The sequence below is a fragment of the Camelus dromedarius genome, chromosome 19, assembly GCF_036321535.1.
Source record: "Camelus dromedarius isolate mCamDro1 chromosome 19, mCamDro1.pat, whole genome shotgun sequence".
NCBI lineage: Eukaryota > Metazoa > Chordata > Mammalia > Artiodactyla > Camelidae > Camelus > Camelus dromedarius.
Genome location: NC_087454.1, coordinates 24,624,158 through 24,639,977, shown reverse-complemented (window position 1 = coordinate 24,639,977; position 15,820 = coordinate 24,624,158). Strand labels below are relative to the sequence as shown.

The following is a 15,820-nucleotide window of genomic DNA, read 5'->3' as shown; positions in this document are numbered from 1 at the left end:
ACCCTAAAATTCAATATACCTAACAACCTTTTTTTGTAGTGTAGCAGTAGTAATGGTGGCAGTGGTAGTGGTGGTGGTGGCGGTGGTGGTGGTGGTGGTAGTAGTAATATCCATCAAGAAGTGACTAGATAACCTGGCTAAATAAAATCTAGTATATGCAACTATTGGAATACTGTGTTGCCATTTAAAGCAGCAGCTAGAAATACATATGCTGTTTTAGAAAGAACTCTAAGATATGTTAAGTAAAAAAAGCAAGATACTGAATAGTATGTAGTACACTACTATTTGTGTTAGAAAAAAAGGGTAAATGTAGTGTATGCACAGGAAACTTCTGAAAGGTTACTCAAGAAACTTACCCATGATTCTTGCTAGAAAATAGAACTAAGGATATGGTGTAGGAGGGAGACAACCCTTTCACTGTATACCCAGTTGTGCTGAATTTTTAGTATAAATGTACTCCCTTTCTAACTAAAAAAAAAAAAAAGATACTACAAAACTATACAGATATCTTTACTTCCTATCTGAAAAAGGACTTGTGTCCAGAACATATAAAGAACTCCTACAGATAAAGAAGAAAAAAATAGACAACCAAATAGAAAAATGAGCAAAAGGTTTGAACACACACTTCACACTAAATTTTAGACAAATGGCCTACAAAGAAAAGTGCTCAATTTTATCAGTCGTCAGAGAAATGGAAATTAAAACCACAATGCAATAACCCTAAGAGCTGAAATTAAGTTGAAACAGTCAATATCAAGTATTGATGAAGATGGAATAACCAAAACTCTCATATACTCATGGTGTAAATTGACACAATCACTTTAGAAAACTGACAGTATCTACTAAATCTAAACACAGATACATACATCTTATAATCCAACAATTCTACTGCTGAGTATCTACCCAAGAGAAATGAGTGTTTATGTCTACCAAGAAACACATGCAAGAACGTTCATAGCAGCATTGTTCATAGTACCCCCAAACCACAAAACTTTAAAAAGTAGAACAAACTATGTTAGTATATAATGGAATACTACAAAGCAATGAAAAATCATTACCTCTCTTACACAAATGTAGATGAATCTCATAGTTATATGCTGAAAGAAAGAAGCCAAACACAAAAGACTAAATATGATCTGATTCCCTTTACATAAAATTCAAACACAGGCAAAACCAATCTATAGTGATGAAAGTCAGAATAAGTTGGAGTTAACAACCACAGTACGGCACAAGGAGACTCCTACTGGGGTACTGGAAATGTACTAACTATATGTCAAGCTGGGTAGGTGGTGGTTACATAAGAGTGTGTGTGTGAGTGTGTGTGTGTGATCAAGTAATATATAAAAATTCATCAAATTTAAAAGAATGAGAAGCCAGAGACTCTAAGAAAATATTTGCAGGAGATATATCAGAGGACTATTATGCAAAATATACAAAGTACTCATAAAATACAGAAAGAAAACAAACCCTATTAAAATGTAGGCAAAAGATCGGAACAGACGCCTCACCAAAGAAGGTATATGGATAGAAAATAAGCATCTGGAAAGATGCTCAACTTCATTTATCATTAGGAAACTGCAAATTAAAGCAAGATACCAAAACACACCTATTACAATGGCCAAAATCCAAAACAATGACAATACCAAATGCTGGTAAAGATCTGAAGCAACAGAAAACTCTCATTCGCTGCTGATGGGAATGCAAAATGCTATAGCCACTTTGGAAAAACAATTTGGCAGTTTCTTTCAAACTAAACACACTCCCTGTTATTTACCAATTTGAAACTTAACGTCCACACAAAATCCTGTACGTGAATGCTTACAGCAGCTTTATTTATAGTTGCCAAAACCTGGAAGCAACCAAGATATCCTTCAGCAGGTAAATGGATAAATAAACTATGATACATCCAAACAATGGAATACCTTTCAGTTCTAAAGAGAAATGAGCTATCAACCATATTCCTAAGTGAAAGAAGCCAATCTGAAAAGGCTACATACCGTATGGTTCCAACTAGTACTTGACATTCTAGAAAAGGCAAAACTATGGAGCAAGTAAAATGATCAGTGATTGCTGGAGGGTAGAAATATAAACAGGCATAGCTCAGAGGATTTTTTAGGACAGTGAAACCATTCTGCATGCTACTATAATGGTGGATGCATGTCATCATACATTTGCCAAAAGCCACAGAATGTAAACCACCAGGAGTGAACCCTAATGTAAAACTATGGATACTGAGTGATAATGATGTGTCAATGTACTTTCATTGACAGTAACAAGTATACCACTCTAGTGGGGGATGTTAACAGTGAGGGAGGCTGTGCATGTGTGGGGACAAAGGGTATAGTGGAACTTTATCTCCTGCTCAATTCTGTGAATCTAAAACTGCCCTAAAAAACATTTTTTGAATTCATTAAAGTATATACTTGAAATGTGTGTGGTAAACTAAGTTATGTCTCAATAAAAAAGCGGGAAAAAAGATGTAAGAAGAAAAATTTTAAGGTAATCTATGTCATCAGAAGTCAGGATAGTTATTATCCTTGAGGGGCAGTGACTAGAAGAGGGCAGGAGGAAAGGGTTCTTGGGGACGGGGAATGCTATTTCTTGATACAGGGGCTGGTTACATGGGTATATTCAATTTGTGAAAATTCATTTCACTATACACTTTAGATTTATGCATTTTTCACTATAAATGTTACAGTTCACTTAAAAGTTTACATTAAAAAAGATACAATAAAAGCAAAAATAAATAAGTAGGACTACATCAAATAAAAAGCTTCTTCTGCATAGCAAAGAAAACCATCAACAAAATGAAAAGGCAACATACAAATGAAAAGGGAGAAAATATTTGCAAATCATATATATGATAAGGGGTTAATATCCAAAATACATAAAGAACTTGTTAACTCAATATCGAAAAAAAATTTGATTAAAAAATGGGCAGAAGATCTGAACAGACATTATTCCAAGGAAGATATACAGATGGCCAACAGGTACATGAAAAGATGCTCCACATCCCTAATCTTCACGGAAATGCAAAAAAGTGCTATTATTACAAAGACGAGCAATAACAAATGTTGGCAAGGATGTGGAGAAAGGGGAGGCCTTGTGCACTGTTGGTGGAAATGTAAATTGGTGCAGCAGCTTTAGAAAACAGTATGGAGGTTCCTCAAAAAATAAAAACTGATCAACCATATGATTCAGCAATTCCACTTCTGCGTATTTATCTGAAGAGAACAAAAACACTAATTCGAAAAGATACATGCACCCCATATTCACTGTATCATTACTTACAATTGCCAAGCTATGGAAATAACCTAAGTGTTCACCAACGGACAAATGAATAAAGAAAATGTTGTGTATATATATACAATGGAATATTATTGGTCCATAAAAAGAAACAAAATCTTGGCATTTGCAACAACAGGGATTAACCCTGAGGATATTATGCTAAGTGAAAATAAGTCAGACAGAAAAAGATAAGTACTGTATGATCTTACTTATATATGGCATCTTTAAAAATAAAAAGTGAAGCTCACAGATACAAAGAACAGATTGGTGACTGGTGGTGGCAAGAGATTCTGGGGGGGGGGTTGCAAAATGAATGAAAAGGATCAAAAGGTACAAATTTCTGGTTATAAAATAAATGTCATGGGAATGTATCGTACAGCATGGTGACTAGTAATACTGTATTACCTATTTGAAAGTTGCTAAGAGAGTAGATCTTAAAAGTTCTCATCACAAGAAAAAAATTTTGGTTAACTATGTATGGTGATGAGTGTTAACTAGACTTATGATGATCATTTTGCAATATATACAAATATCAAATCATTATGTTGTACACCTAAAACTAGTATGTGACAAATATATCTCAATTTAAAAATACAATAAAGGTACACTGACATGCTATCTAATTCATCAAAATGTATACTCAACCTGTCTAAAACTAATTATCTCTTTTCCACAACCTGCTCATCATCTTCCAGATGTAGTCACTGCAACCTAAGAACTTCCAAAGTATAAACTTTCTTATACCAAACCAAACTCTGCACACCACTGACAGATAGCATTAGTAGTTGTTTCTACAATTTCATGATGGACTTAGCCAAATCAACTAAAGTCCAGTCAGAAACCTCATCAACTAACGAGGTGGCACTGGTGTGGAGATTACCATAAATACAAATTGCCCAGTTGGGGCAAGATAGTTCTGCCTCTATTAATCTGCCACCAATGCTCCTTCATTCAAGACTGGGAAGTCAGCCCCTAATAAATGTAATTATCATGGTCAGGCACTATGCCAAGGGGCTTGACAGGCATTAGCGCTCACTAAACCTCAAAGCAACTCTAGTATATTCTTTTTTAAGGAAAAAGAGGCAGAGATCAACTGCCCAAGATCAAGAAGAAAATTCTAAAGCCAAGTTTTCAACCCAGGCCTTTGATTCCAAAGCCCATGCCACTGAGCTCAGATGGTTTTCTGGAGATAAGAGATCAGCATGCCCTTCACTTTTGGAGGCATTTTGGAAGAGCCTAAGTTTGACGAGAAGGGGCCCTTCATTAGCCACTCAGCAAATAAGAAATGTCTTATTCCCCCAGACAGTGCTACTATTAAATTCTTTAAAATTTAATGTAACCTCCCCCATATGTACTAATAGAAAAACCTTAGAAAAGGCTTGTGAGAGTTTTTTCCCCAAGAACTTGCTAGCAAGTAAAGCAGAAAACGGGCAAAACTTTGATGAATTATCCACACCAGGCTTGAAGGTTGAAAAGGGAGATGGAAAATAGGTAGCAAGGAATGGAACTGGTTGTGGCAGAACCAATAAAGGAAAGAAGGCAGACTGAGTCTCCATGGCCTGCTGCAAAGAGACATCGTGAAGTACCATCCTTTAACTGGCTGAGAAGGTGCCTCCGGGCTTAGCAGAAGAAAGAGCCCATGGGGTTCTAACAGATGGAACACCAATTTTGCTGAAAGCTGCTGCCGCTTCCACTGAACTTTAGTTTGGAATTTGCATCACAGCTCTCATCCTATGATCTTTAGCACTTCCCTCTAAGACCCCAGGGGATTCACACCCGACAACTCAAGAAAAGACAGAATGTTTTCTTTAATCTCACCCACACCACCTGTTCACATTAGTTTCTCGAGCCCTTACAGATGTGGCGACCTCTCATATTTTGACTAGAAGTTGGTGGCCATAAAGCATCTTCATTCCTAATTACCACCACTCCACGTTTCCCCACCCTCATCCCCCTTGTACTCCAGTCTCCTCCTTGGCCACCATCTGTGTCCTTACTCTTCCAACTCACCTCCAAACCTGGAATGTGTCCAGTGACTTTTCTGCATCCCAAATTTAAACACAAACCTTTCTTCCTGTCCCTAGCTCCAATCAAAAACACACATATAAGAATCTAATTTATGTGCAATGAAAAGTATTCAGGTAAACCTAAGAGGCTTTCAACTATGAGATCATAATATCTAGTCACCAGACAGTTTAAAACCAAGGGGAAGAAAATGCAGTCTTTAGGAACATCTACAGAAAACGTTTTACTGTGGCTACCGTTTTCTAAATTAATCCATACTGATATTACTGAGATTATAAACCCCCAAAGAGACTCTCAGTATACATCATGTAACACTTCACACTTTTACTCAAGATTGTATGTCTATCACTTAAGTCACAGCAACAGTTCCTTGATTAGAGCCTGCCCCACAGGCAGTGAAGAAAAAGATTAGCCTTACAAATAAAATGCACGGTTTGAACATATCTCGGAAGTGCTACAGTACTTTGGGAGGGGGAGGTTTAACATGAACAAGAGGTAGTGCTAATTAATAGTAATCTAACCAAAGAAAAAGGGAATATAGGCATCAGAGAGTAGATGACAATGTCCTCCTAACCAAAAGAATAAAACAAAATTCCCTCCAAGCAAGCATTTTTATAGATCAACATACAAAAACAGACCTTTACTTTTTAAAGGTGAGTAGCACAGCTTTGTATTAGATTAAAAGGGAAAGGCAAACTAGAATACTGTATAGAGTCAAACATTGTGAAGATTTTGTATAATACATGCAGTTTCACGTGCAAACACAAAGACTTTAAAAATGTGGTTTTCTGGACTTCAGTGGCATCTAAAGAAAATGAAGAATACCACCCATGCAACCCGAGGACAGAAACCAAGAAATCATAACTCTAGAAACAACACACACTGAATTACACTACATTTTCTCCCAGTTTACTCTTGCTGGTTAATACACACTTAGCCAGCTAAGAATGTATTCTTCAATCTATTCTGTGTCTTTCCTTATGTCAAAAAATATTCTTTCAGGAGATAACTTTGCCAGCACATCTATCCATGTAAGGCATCCTAGAAAGGGCTGAAACTGAAAAGCAATGACCTGAAATAGGCAGAGACTTTGAAAGCATAGATGTGACCAGCAAAGCCCCCACCCCAATCTATTTCTCCAAATTCCTGCCCTACCCTTCCCATTAGGTACCATAAACTAGAGAAACTTCCTCACACCATGTTCAGGAATGCTACCAGCCCAACTATGTAAGAAAACCAAATGCCTGAACCAAGAATCTGACTAGGAGAAAGTATCTGTGATATTTTTGAATGGTTAAAATACTTCTCCTTCCAGGAAGTGTCACTGAGTGTGTGACTATTTATATAAATGCACTTCAACTTACCAGTGTGTAAGAATCCAAGAGGTAGACAAGACATCAACAGCTGTTACTCCATACCACCCCACTTTGGCAGAAAGAAATGAAGAAAGGCACTTCCCAAAAGATCCTGAGCACAACACCAACCACACTCTTTATCAGGACATTAATGAGGCAACAATGAGACTAAATACAGCCTGTCCACAAACTAGAAATGCAAAATGCTGTGGTTTGGTCTGCCCCATCCCCTCTTCTCCCCCCACCAGAGTGGTCACAGCTGCATCCATGATCTTTCCAAGGACATTCTTCTGCCCTAATACAAAACTGCACCTGCCTATGATACAGAACATTTGGTACAGTTGAACAAACAGATGCAGTTAGCTAGTACTAACTACATCTTCTTCCTAATGCATTCTTTGTTCCTCTGATTAACAGCTGCAGCCACAACTTCAGATGTCCAGCACTGTCTGGAGTACTGTCTCCTAGCCTCAAGGATGACATGGCATTTTCATTCATCTTGTGCCATTCCCTCAGCCTGGTACATCACAGATCAGTTTGGTTTTGTCCACTCCACCTTCCTCTGTATATAAGGACATGAATTTAGCAGAAAATCCAATACATTTATCCCTAGTCACATGCCAAAAGCTTCCATATGAGATTCACATTTGTGAAAACAAATATTATTCCTCTGCAAAAGTCACAGTCCAACGTGAATACCTTTAAAAATTCTCCCACTAAAGATTTAAAAAAAAAGAGATTCTCTATTAATCCAACATCTCCCTGTACAGGCCTCTGAGAATGCCAGTTTAAAGAAGCTAAAAAGGGGGCAAAGATGATTGACCCAAAAGCTAACATGAAAAAAAAGTTCAAAGTATAGCCTAACTTGTACTGAAATTTTAATTCTCAAAACTGATCAAAGAAGGGGAGAGGGAACAGCTCAGTGGTACAGTGTGTGCCTAGTAAGCACAAGGTCCTGGGTTAAATTCCCAGTACCTCCATTAAAAGATAAATAAATTAAAGAACCTAATTACCTCCCCCCTGCCAAAAAATAAATTTTTTTTAACTGATCAAAGGAGCTCTTCCCAATAATCTGAATTAACAATAGCACTGCTTCCTCCTTTAGAAATAAAATATGTTAGAGCTAGAAAAAAAAAAAAAACTTACAGCTAAATTAGATAAGTCCCACATTTTCAAAAAATGAGAAAACAGGGCTCTAGAGAATTCACAAGAAAACAGGCTTGAATGTCAACTACCTTTCAATAAAATCAGAAAAAAAGAAAACAGGCTTGAAAATCCTGGCTGCCTATCAGGTCAACATTCTAGAAGGACACTGACCAAGAGAACTTTCTGGGAGGATGAAGTGTTCTGTATCTGTGTTCCCCAATGGGGTAGCCACTAGCTATTGAGCTAGAGAGTATATAAAAATGCAGCTAGTGTAACTGAAAACTAAATTCTTAATTTTATTTAATTTTAATTAGTCTGAATTTCAATAGCCTGTGGATATCATATTGGACAGCACAATTCTAAAATACAATCTTAGGTTCTGGTTATTAAAAACTTCAAATAAAACTGCTTAACCCCTCTTCTTCATTTAACACATAGGAAATTTCTTCCTTATTTCTAAATATCTCATTCAGCAACATGATCTTGTTACAAAGGAACCCAGAGCAGGATCAGTCTGTTTCTCAAAGTCCCTAGTAGAACTGAGTGACATCAGTGTCTTCCACTCAGTTGGAATAAAGGTCCTCTTTTGCAAACCACTCTGACACAAAGTCCCACAACGAGCCTGAATCTGGACGATTTTTTAAGTGTTTAATTAAAATCACACAAGTTTTGAATTGCAACCAGAAAATTTCCTACATGTAGCTTTGCTGAGATACCGAACTTAACGTTTCTTTAAAAAAAAAAAAATTTAACCTCAATCTTGATCTGATTATTGTGGTATTTCAAAATTTTGCATCAGTTTGCACAGACACAACCTCCTTATGACCTAATTAAAAATCCAAATTATAATAGTTCTCATCCTCTTAGTACTCTGCCCTCAAAAAACAATATTTAATATTCTGGGATTTTTTTTTTAAAGAACTTTATTCATTTCAAAGAATTTTTAGCCCTCTTATTTTTCCAGCTAGAAAAAGGTTAACTTGTGAAAACTTACATTAACTTTAATACCATTAAGGACTATCAAGAGACTTTAAGTCAAAACTTTTAGGTATGATTTAAAATATTAGGTTCTCCTCTTTTGGGGGGTTTGGGGAGACGTGGGGGAGTGGTGAATGAGCAGGGTGAATGGGGAGAAGTTTCTACCCAAAGAGCCCTATGTCCTATATGTCAACTGGATCTAGCTGTAAAAAGCTACTGCCTCAAGCCAATGTAAACAAAGATCATGTTTTTTTAGAAAAACAAAATAATTTCCCTGCATTTCATCACATCAAAGGGGCAAATTTTTTATTTTCTGGATACCCCGTATGTAATCAGGAAAGTGGGGCAAATAGATAAATGCAGTTAGCTAGTGCTAACTACATCTTCTTCCTAATGCATTCTTTGTTCCTCTGGTTAACAGCTGCAGTCACAACTTCAGATGTACATTACAGTGAATACTTCATTTAAATCATGTTGTATCTTTAGATTACTCAAAGGTGCAAAGTAAAATCACACAACTCCTTGAGGTTCAACTACCCAAAGGAGTAGAAAACTTATGTCCACAAAAACCTGCATGTGAATGTTACAGCAGCTTTATTCATAACTGCCAAAACTTGGAAGCAACCAAGATGTCCTTCAGTAGATAAATGGATCAACTGTGACATATCCAGACAATGGAATATTAAAATGCTAAAAAGAAATGAACTATCAAGCCACAAAAGACAAAGAAGAACCTTAAATGTATATTACCAAGTGAAAGAAGCCAATCTTAAAAGGCCACATACTACATGATTCTAACCATATGGCATTCTAGAAAAGGTAAAACTATGGAAAGAGTAAAAAGATCAGTGGTTCATAGGGGTTGGAAGGAGGGAGCTATGAATAGGTAGACCACAGAAGATTTTAAGGGCAGTGAAATTACTCTATATGACACTCTAATAGATACATGTTATTATACATTCATCCAAATCCATAGAATGTACAACACGAAGAGTAAACCCTAGTGTAACCCATGGACTTTGGGTGATAATGACGTGTCAATGTAGGTCCATCATTGTTACAAATGCACCACTGTGATGGAGATGCTGATAATGAGGGAGGTTATGCATGTGTGGGGGCAGGGAGTATGTGGGAAATCTCTGTACCTTTTTCTCAATTTTGCTGTGAACCTAAAACTGCTCTAAAAATAAAAAATCTTTTTAAAAAAGTAAAACTGCACAAATGAGTTTGGTTGGGTTTAAGAGAACGTTTAAGGGAGTTTTATAACCAAAGGATAATTAGTGACATCACTGGAATGAACATTCTACTGATTAACTAGTGATTCATGCTGTGTCCACATGAATTTGAAAGCCCAGGTTAAGCTGGTTGAAATGTGGCAACATGTTCCATTTGGGAGATAGAGACTGAAGAATCAAAACTAGTGTGAGGGTCACACACTGCTAGGAGCCAAGCACACTTGCCAGATTACTCACAAAGTGACAGAATAAAGAGTTCCACATCAATTCCCAAAGCCTGGACTCAGAGAAAATAACAGAAATAATAAATAAATAAGTTATATTTAAGCTAACTAGTCAGCATCTTGTTTAATCAACTTTCTACTATAACCATTCCAGGAACAGAATTTATTTTGTGAGATTACTCTGGATCTCTGCCCTAACCCCATCTGGTTGGTAAGTAAGATGTTTCAAGAGAATAGATCACAAAAGTGAAATACTAATAAAATCTATTTCCCTAAAGAAAATGTACCAGTGTAATATTCCTTTTATGATATGATTCATTAGAAAATGAATCATGAATTTTATCCAAACAATGAATAGTTTATTTAATAAATCCAATATTTAAATATTCCATTATTCCCTAAATACCAAACACTCATGACCACTATACTTTAAATTTACTTATTAAAAAAATAGTATGTCTCAAACTTTCCCTTAAATTATACTGTGATAGAGAATGCCTGTAACTGTAAGAGCAGAATATCAATAATCATAATTAGATATTTATACTTAATAAGTAGAATTGGGAAAAAAGTTCATTTTCCTCATCCTAATTAATTATCGTTTCTACTACCCTGCAGTACACTCAGTATATTCTTATTGTCTTCTTCCTGTCTTTTTTTATAGTATTCTAGGTCTGCACTTTCAACAACTTTTGAAAATACCTGTGGAGAATCTATATCCCTCAGTACATTACATTAAATTTCTAAACAACTGAAAATGCAGCTTCAACTAATACCATTTATACCTGTATAATTTTAAAGTGCTTTCACATATGTATACATTTCAACTAAAGAAAATGCACTAATTGACTATTTCCTTTCAGATTTGACACTTACAAACTGAATTTTTTTTTTTTGGTATGATTACTAAATGCCTAAAATGAGCCAAGAAAATGCTCATATTTCACTAAAAGTTTTAAGTCCATCTTTCAGGAAACAAACCACTTACGGTCATTAACCCTGAAAACATTTACATACTATACAAACAACTTCCAACTTTTATAAAGAGGTAAATCTTCAATAATTTTCAAGGTAGCAAGTTTCCCAGTGGTCTCTCTATAAAATAGTAACTTAATTACCTACACCCAATTTCACAATATAAAGCCAAAAGGGAGAAAACTACAAACTGTGTGTTCTCAGCATTAGCATTGTACACTCCTCCTGGCATTCTCCTTTCTAACTGCATTCCCACAAGACAGACCTCCAAATTCTATTTAAACCAACCCCCGCTGGTTGATGTCCTGAGTGGACAGTGCTGGGCAGCGAGTCTTACGGCCTAAGTCACTGGAGAGAAGAGCAATCTTAAAGGAACTGCCTTTAGTCTGCTGGTGCCAGAACATTCTGCTGAGAGTCTCCTCTGCAAGGGCTGGGTGTGGGCCCTGACTAGCTGACTTCACAGACTTGCGGCTTTCACAGACTGCAATGCTGACTAAAGTTTTTAGAGAACACATTCACCTTCATGTTCATGAAGAGAAAAGGAAAGATACTTCCTGAATGGTTTTGACATCTACTTCTCTCCATTTTCCCTGACCACTATACAGGTATGGCAATCCTCTGGACAAGTCTTCTGTACCTCTAGTCTTGGCAACATGCCATCAACATACAGAAACCAGATTCATACAGACACACACAATCACACCCACATACCCAGGCCACCCTCAAGATCATTCAGTAATATTTCACCTTAAAGAAAATCACTCACTACCCAAAGTTCTTCACAGATCCCTAGTGCACTCAGGATAAAAATCCAAAGTCTTAAGCATCATCTATGGGGCCCTGAGTTACCGACTGCTCTCACCATCTCAGCCTCATCTCTAGCTGACCCCTCTTCACAATCTACCAGTTCACCCCAATGAACTTTCAGTTACTCAAATGTGTAGTGATCTCACTAACAAGCAGGCCTTCATCCATGCTATTCCCTCCGCCTGAAAGAAACACTTTTCTTCCTATCTATTTCCATTCTCTTCAACTCTTCCTGCAGGACTAGGCTGGCATCACCCACTGGGTTACCTTCCTCTACCTCCACCTCAGCTGGAGTAGGTGCCCCTCCCATCACACTCTATACCAAGTCTAACAAACTCTACTGTAACTGTCACTTCACTTCTCTATGCCCCCTGCTACCAGAGAATGGGGCCAGTACCCCTCCTGTCTACCATTATATCAGAGGCACTCTAGTATTTGCTAAATACATTCTAAATTTACGTAATGAACATAATACGAATGTAGCCCATGCAATAAGGGAAAGATGTTCAAAGTCAGACATGATATAAAGGAAACTAGGCTGCAATTTCATTATAATCTGGTATAAAGTGCAAACTACAAAAGTGCATACAAACACCTTCAAGAAAGGTTAAAACATTACATGTTAAAAAAATACACTTCACCATAAAAATATTAGTTTTGTGCTCACTGCTCCTGTTAGGCAACTTGCAGTTCATAAAAAGTGCCAGATTGCAAGTTATCAAAAAAGAAGCCTTGCCTGCTTACAGGTCAAGTATGGCATCAGTGTAACTATTCCTCTCTGCTACTACCAAACTCTCCTTACATTACTCAGAACCCTACTAGTTAAAGGGAACAAACAATTCTATTTCCTCAGTTTCTAAGACTTGAAAAAGTCTAAGGTTCCACTAGTAATAATTATCCCAAGGACACAGACATGCTGGTGGGAAATAGACCTCTGATACATCCTGGGCATTAGATGCCATTGGCAGCTACCTTCTTTGAGCCACATGTTTTCTTATGATTTACAATCTGAGACTTGTGACACCAGATTTTTCCAGAGCTGCAGACTGATGTCATAAACGTGATGGTACTAAGCACTCTAAAGAGCTCACCAGCTCCACCCTGAAATTCCTCTATGCAAAGGGAAGTTATCCACCCTCTTCTAAGTCTCAGTTTCCCCATCTATAAATAGATAATGGCTCTTAATAAAATTCTTGTGGGAATTAGTGTCTATGAAAGCACTTAGCAGACAACACAATTATTACTTTCAAATCAAAAAGAATAGGAGACCATAAAACCTAAGATGTTTTCACATCTTCAGAACTTTTGGTAATGCCATAACTTATTTCTCACGGAAGTCTTTTCACTGAGAAATTTTTGAGACAGAAAAGGCAGAAAGATGAGAAAATGAGATTTTTTTCATCAAAACCTTTGAATTTAACCAACTCCAGAGAAATCTGTTAAGATCCACTTTTTAATCCTTCTCTGCACTCCCAAAACCATAGCCTTAATTTCTTCCTCAGCCATTCCTAGGATCTGAGAGCGAGCAAAGATAAATACTTGAAAACATCCCCACCAAAAATAATCATTTCCTTACTGCTTCTATGCACCTCCAAATATACTGAATCTTTGGAAAATAAAACAAAACCAAAGAGCTAAATCACAAAAGTTGGCCTTCAAAGTCTCCAGTTTCCTTACAATAGGTCTACAATCATAAGGTATAACGAAGGCACCTGTTAAGTAAGAGGGGTGGCAATTCATAAAACTCCAAATGTTACAAGGAAAATTTAAACTGTAACTATAGGTAGGAAAGTTAATTTTCCACCTCATATATTTTCACTCTAACACAGGATGGCAAGTAAGAATACAGGCCGGCCAAGGTGAAAGTTTTTTTCGTTTAAAAAAAAGAAGAGAGAAGGGAATTTGAGCCAATTGAGCAAACTGGCTCTCACGTTCCTAAGCCAGGCTGACTTGAGGCTTTTTTAACAAGGAAATCTTACAGATCTTCAGAAACGTGTTTTAAATAAAGGTGAGATCTCCACAGTCTTATAACTTTAACCCAGCCTGGGTTCTGGGCTCGACTTTTAAAAATGGGTGACGTGTGAACAGCTTCCTAAAAGCAAATGGGGCACTGGGATATAATTTAGGAAGTGATGATGCAAGTCTCTGGGGGACAGGGAGGAAGGGAGGTGAAAAAGTCAGAGGAAATACCCTTCTAGTGCCTGGGCACCCCAAGGAGGGGAGGAAGGGCTGGCCTCCACAAGCCAAAGGAAGGGGGAACCCCAGCTCCACCTGGAGGTGCCAACGCCGCCCCTTCATCCCTGCCCGCTGCCCTGCCCCCCTCGCCCGTGGCCTGGGCGGCCTCGTTTGGCCCGAGCCTCGGGCAGGCGAGTCCCTGAGGGTGGCAGCGCACCCCACGCAGGGCCTTGTCTGCGCACCCCTCAGCTCCCCACCAGGCACCCCTCCCCGGGACGGCCCCTTCCCCTCCCCGCAGGCCTGGCCTGGACCCAGCCCCCAGGGTTCCGGCCTCCCCGGGCCCCGAGGCCTGCTCAGGCAGCCCCGGAGCCCGCGCCCCCCGCCCCAACCCCCACTCAGCCCGGCACTTACCCCCAGAAGCCGCAGGGACAGCGAGGCGGCAGGCTGGGCGCTTTGCTGCGCTCGCTCCCGGCGTCTCCCATGGTGCTCGGCGGCGGCGGCGGCAGAGCTCGGCGGCGGCAGCGGTGGCAGCGGCTGGGCCTGGGCCCCGCTCGAAGGAGGCGGCGGCGGCGTCGGGGGTCTCGGGGCGGGGGGAGGGGGAGGGAGCGGGCGCGCGGGCGGGCGCGAGTCCGGGGCTCCGAGCCGGGATTCCAGGCCGGTCAGCTGGAGGCGGGCCGCACCACTCGGCCTGCGGAGACGGGGGGGCCAGGGGAGGCGTGGAGAGCGGAGGGAGGGGAGCTCAGGAGGTGGGGCGTGCGGGTGAACGGAGGACCGCGGGGGGAGAGGAGGAAAGACCCGGCGCCCTTGGCAGCTCCCACCGCCGTTCCCAGCCAGAGCGATGTCCCGTGCGGCGGCGCTGGGAAGGACCTGAGACCCCCGCCGGCTCTGGCGTAGCAGCGGCCGCTGTGAGGCACCAGGCCCCTCTCGCTCCGTAAAACCCTCCCCTCCCCCGGAGGCTGCGCTGACCGGACAATGGCCGCTCCGCCCCCTCCCCTCCTTACACACCCCTCCCAAGGAGTCACAATGGTCTCGCCCAAGGGAGCCGCCGCCAAAGCTCAGCAGCTGATCAGCTGGGATCCGGGCGTGCCACTTTGTTCAGCTCCTCAAAGGAAGAAGACGGGGCTGTGAGCAAAGCCGAGAGCGGCGGGCTATCACTCGGCGACGGGCCTCTACGGCTTTCGTACTCTTGGAACTTTTAAAATCTGAGTTAAACTTACCTTCCCCCTGTGTGAAAAAGAGAAGCAGGCTTCTGAGTACTCTGGGGCGCGCTGCCTCCCCGCAAACGCGAGTGGTACGCCCCAAGCGAGAGGGGGAGGAGCAGATTAGTTGTTTAGGGTAAGTTGGGCCAGTCCCAGAGCGGCGGCCGAGAGCTGCGCATGCGCCCGGAGATCCCGTAACCCGGTACAGGGAGGGGCCAGGAGGAACGCTTCCAAACCCGGAAGTGGGGCTCCGTTTTCCCGGGACTGCCAGGGTCTTCACCTGCTGGAGGGGTCCCGAAACCCTCCTCTCTTCGTCCTGGGCTATGCTGGGGGACGTTTCTCCACAAACTGCCAACCCCTGGAAATCTCTCTTCTCGGTCCTCCCACAGCCGACTGACTTTTCCAGTTCCACC

The 15,820-nt window shown here is 40.3% G+C and overlaps 1 protein-coding gene across 1 annotated transcript in view; it reads right to left on the bottom strand.

The window, feature by feature from the left end:
• ZFAND3 (zinc finger AN1-type containing 3) overlaps positions 1–14,793 on the bottom strand; it is a 287,031-nt gene extending 272,238 nt beyond the window's left edge. Inside the window, exon 1 of the mRNA XM_031434790.2 lies at positions 14,620–14,793. Coding sequence (XP_031290650.1) covers positions 14,620–14,690 — 71 coding nt within the window. The 5' untranslated portion in view covers positions 14,691–14,793. The remainder of the gene's footprint in view (positions 1–14,619) is intronic.
• Positions 14,794–15,820: the final 1,027 nt, after the last annotated feature.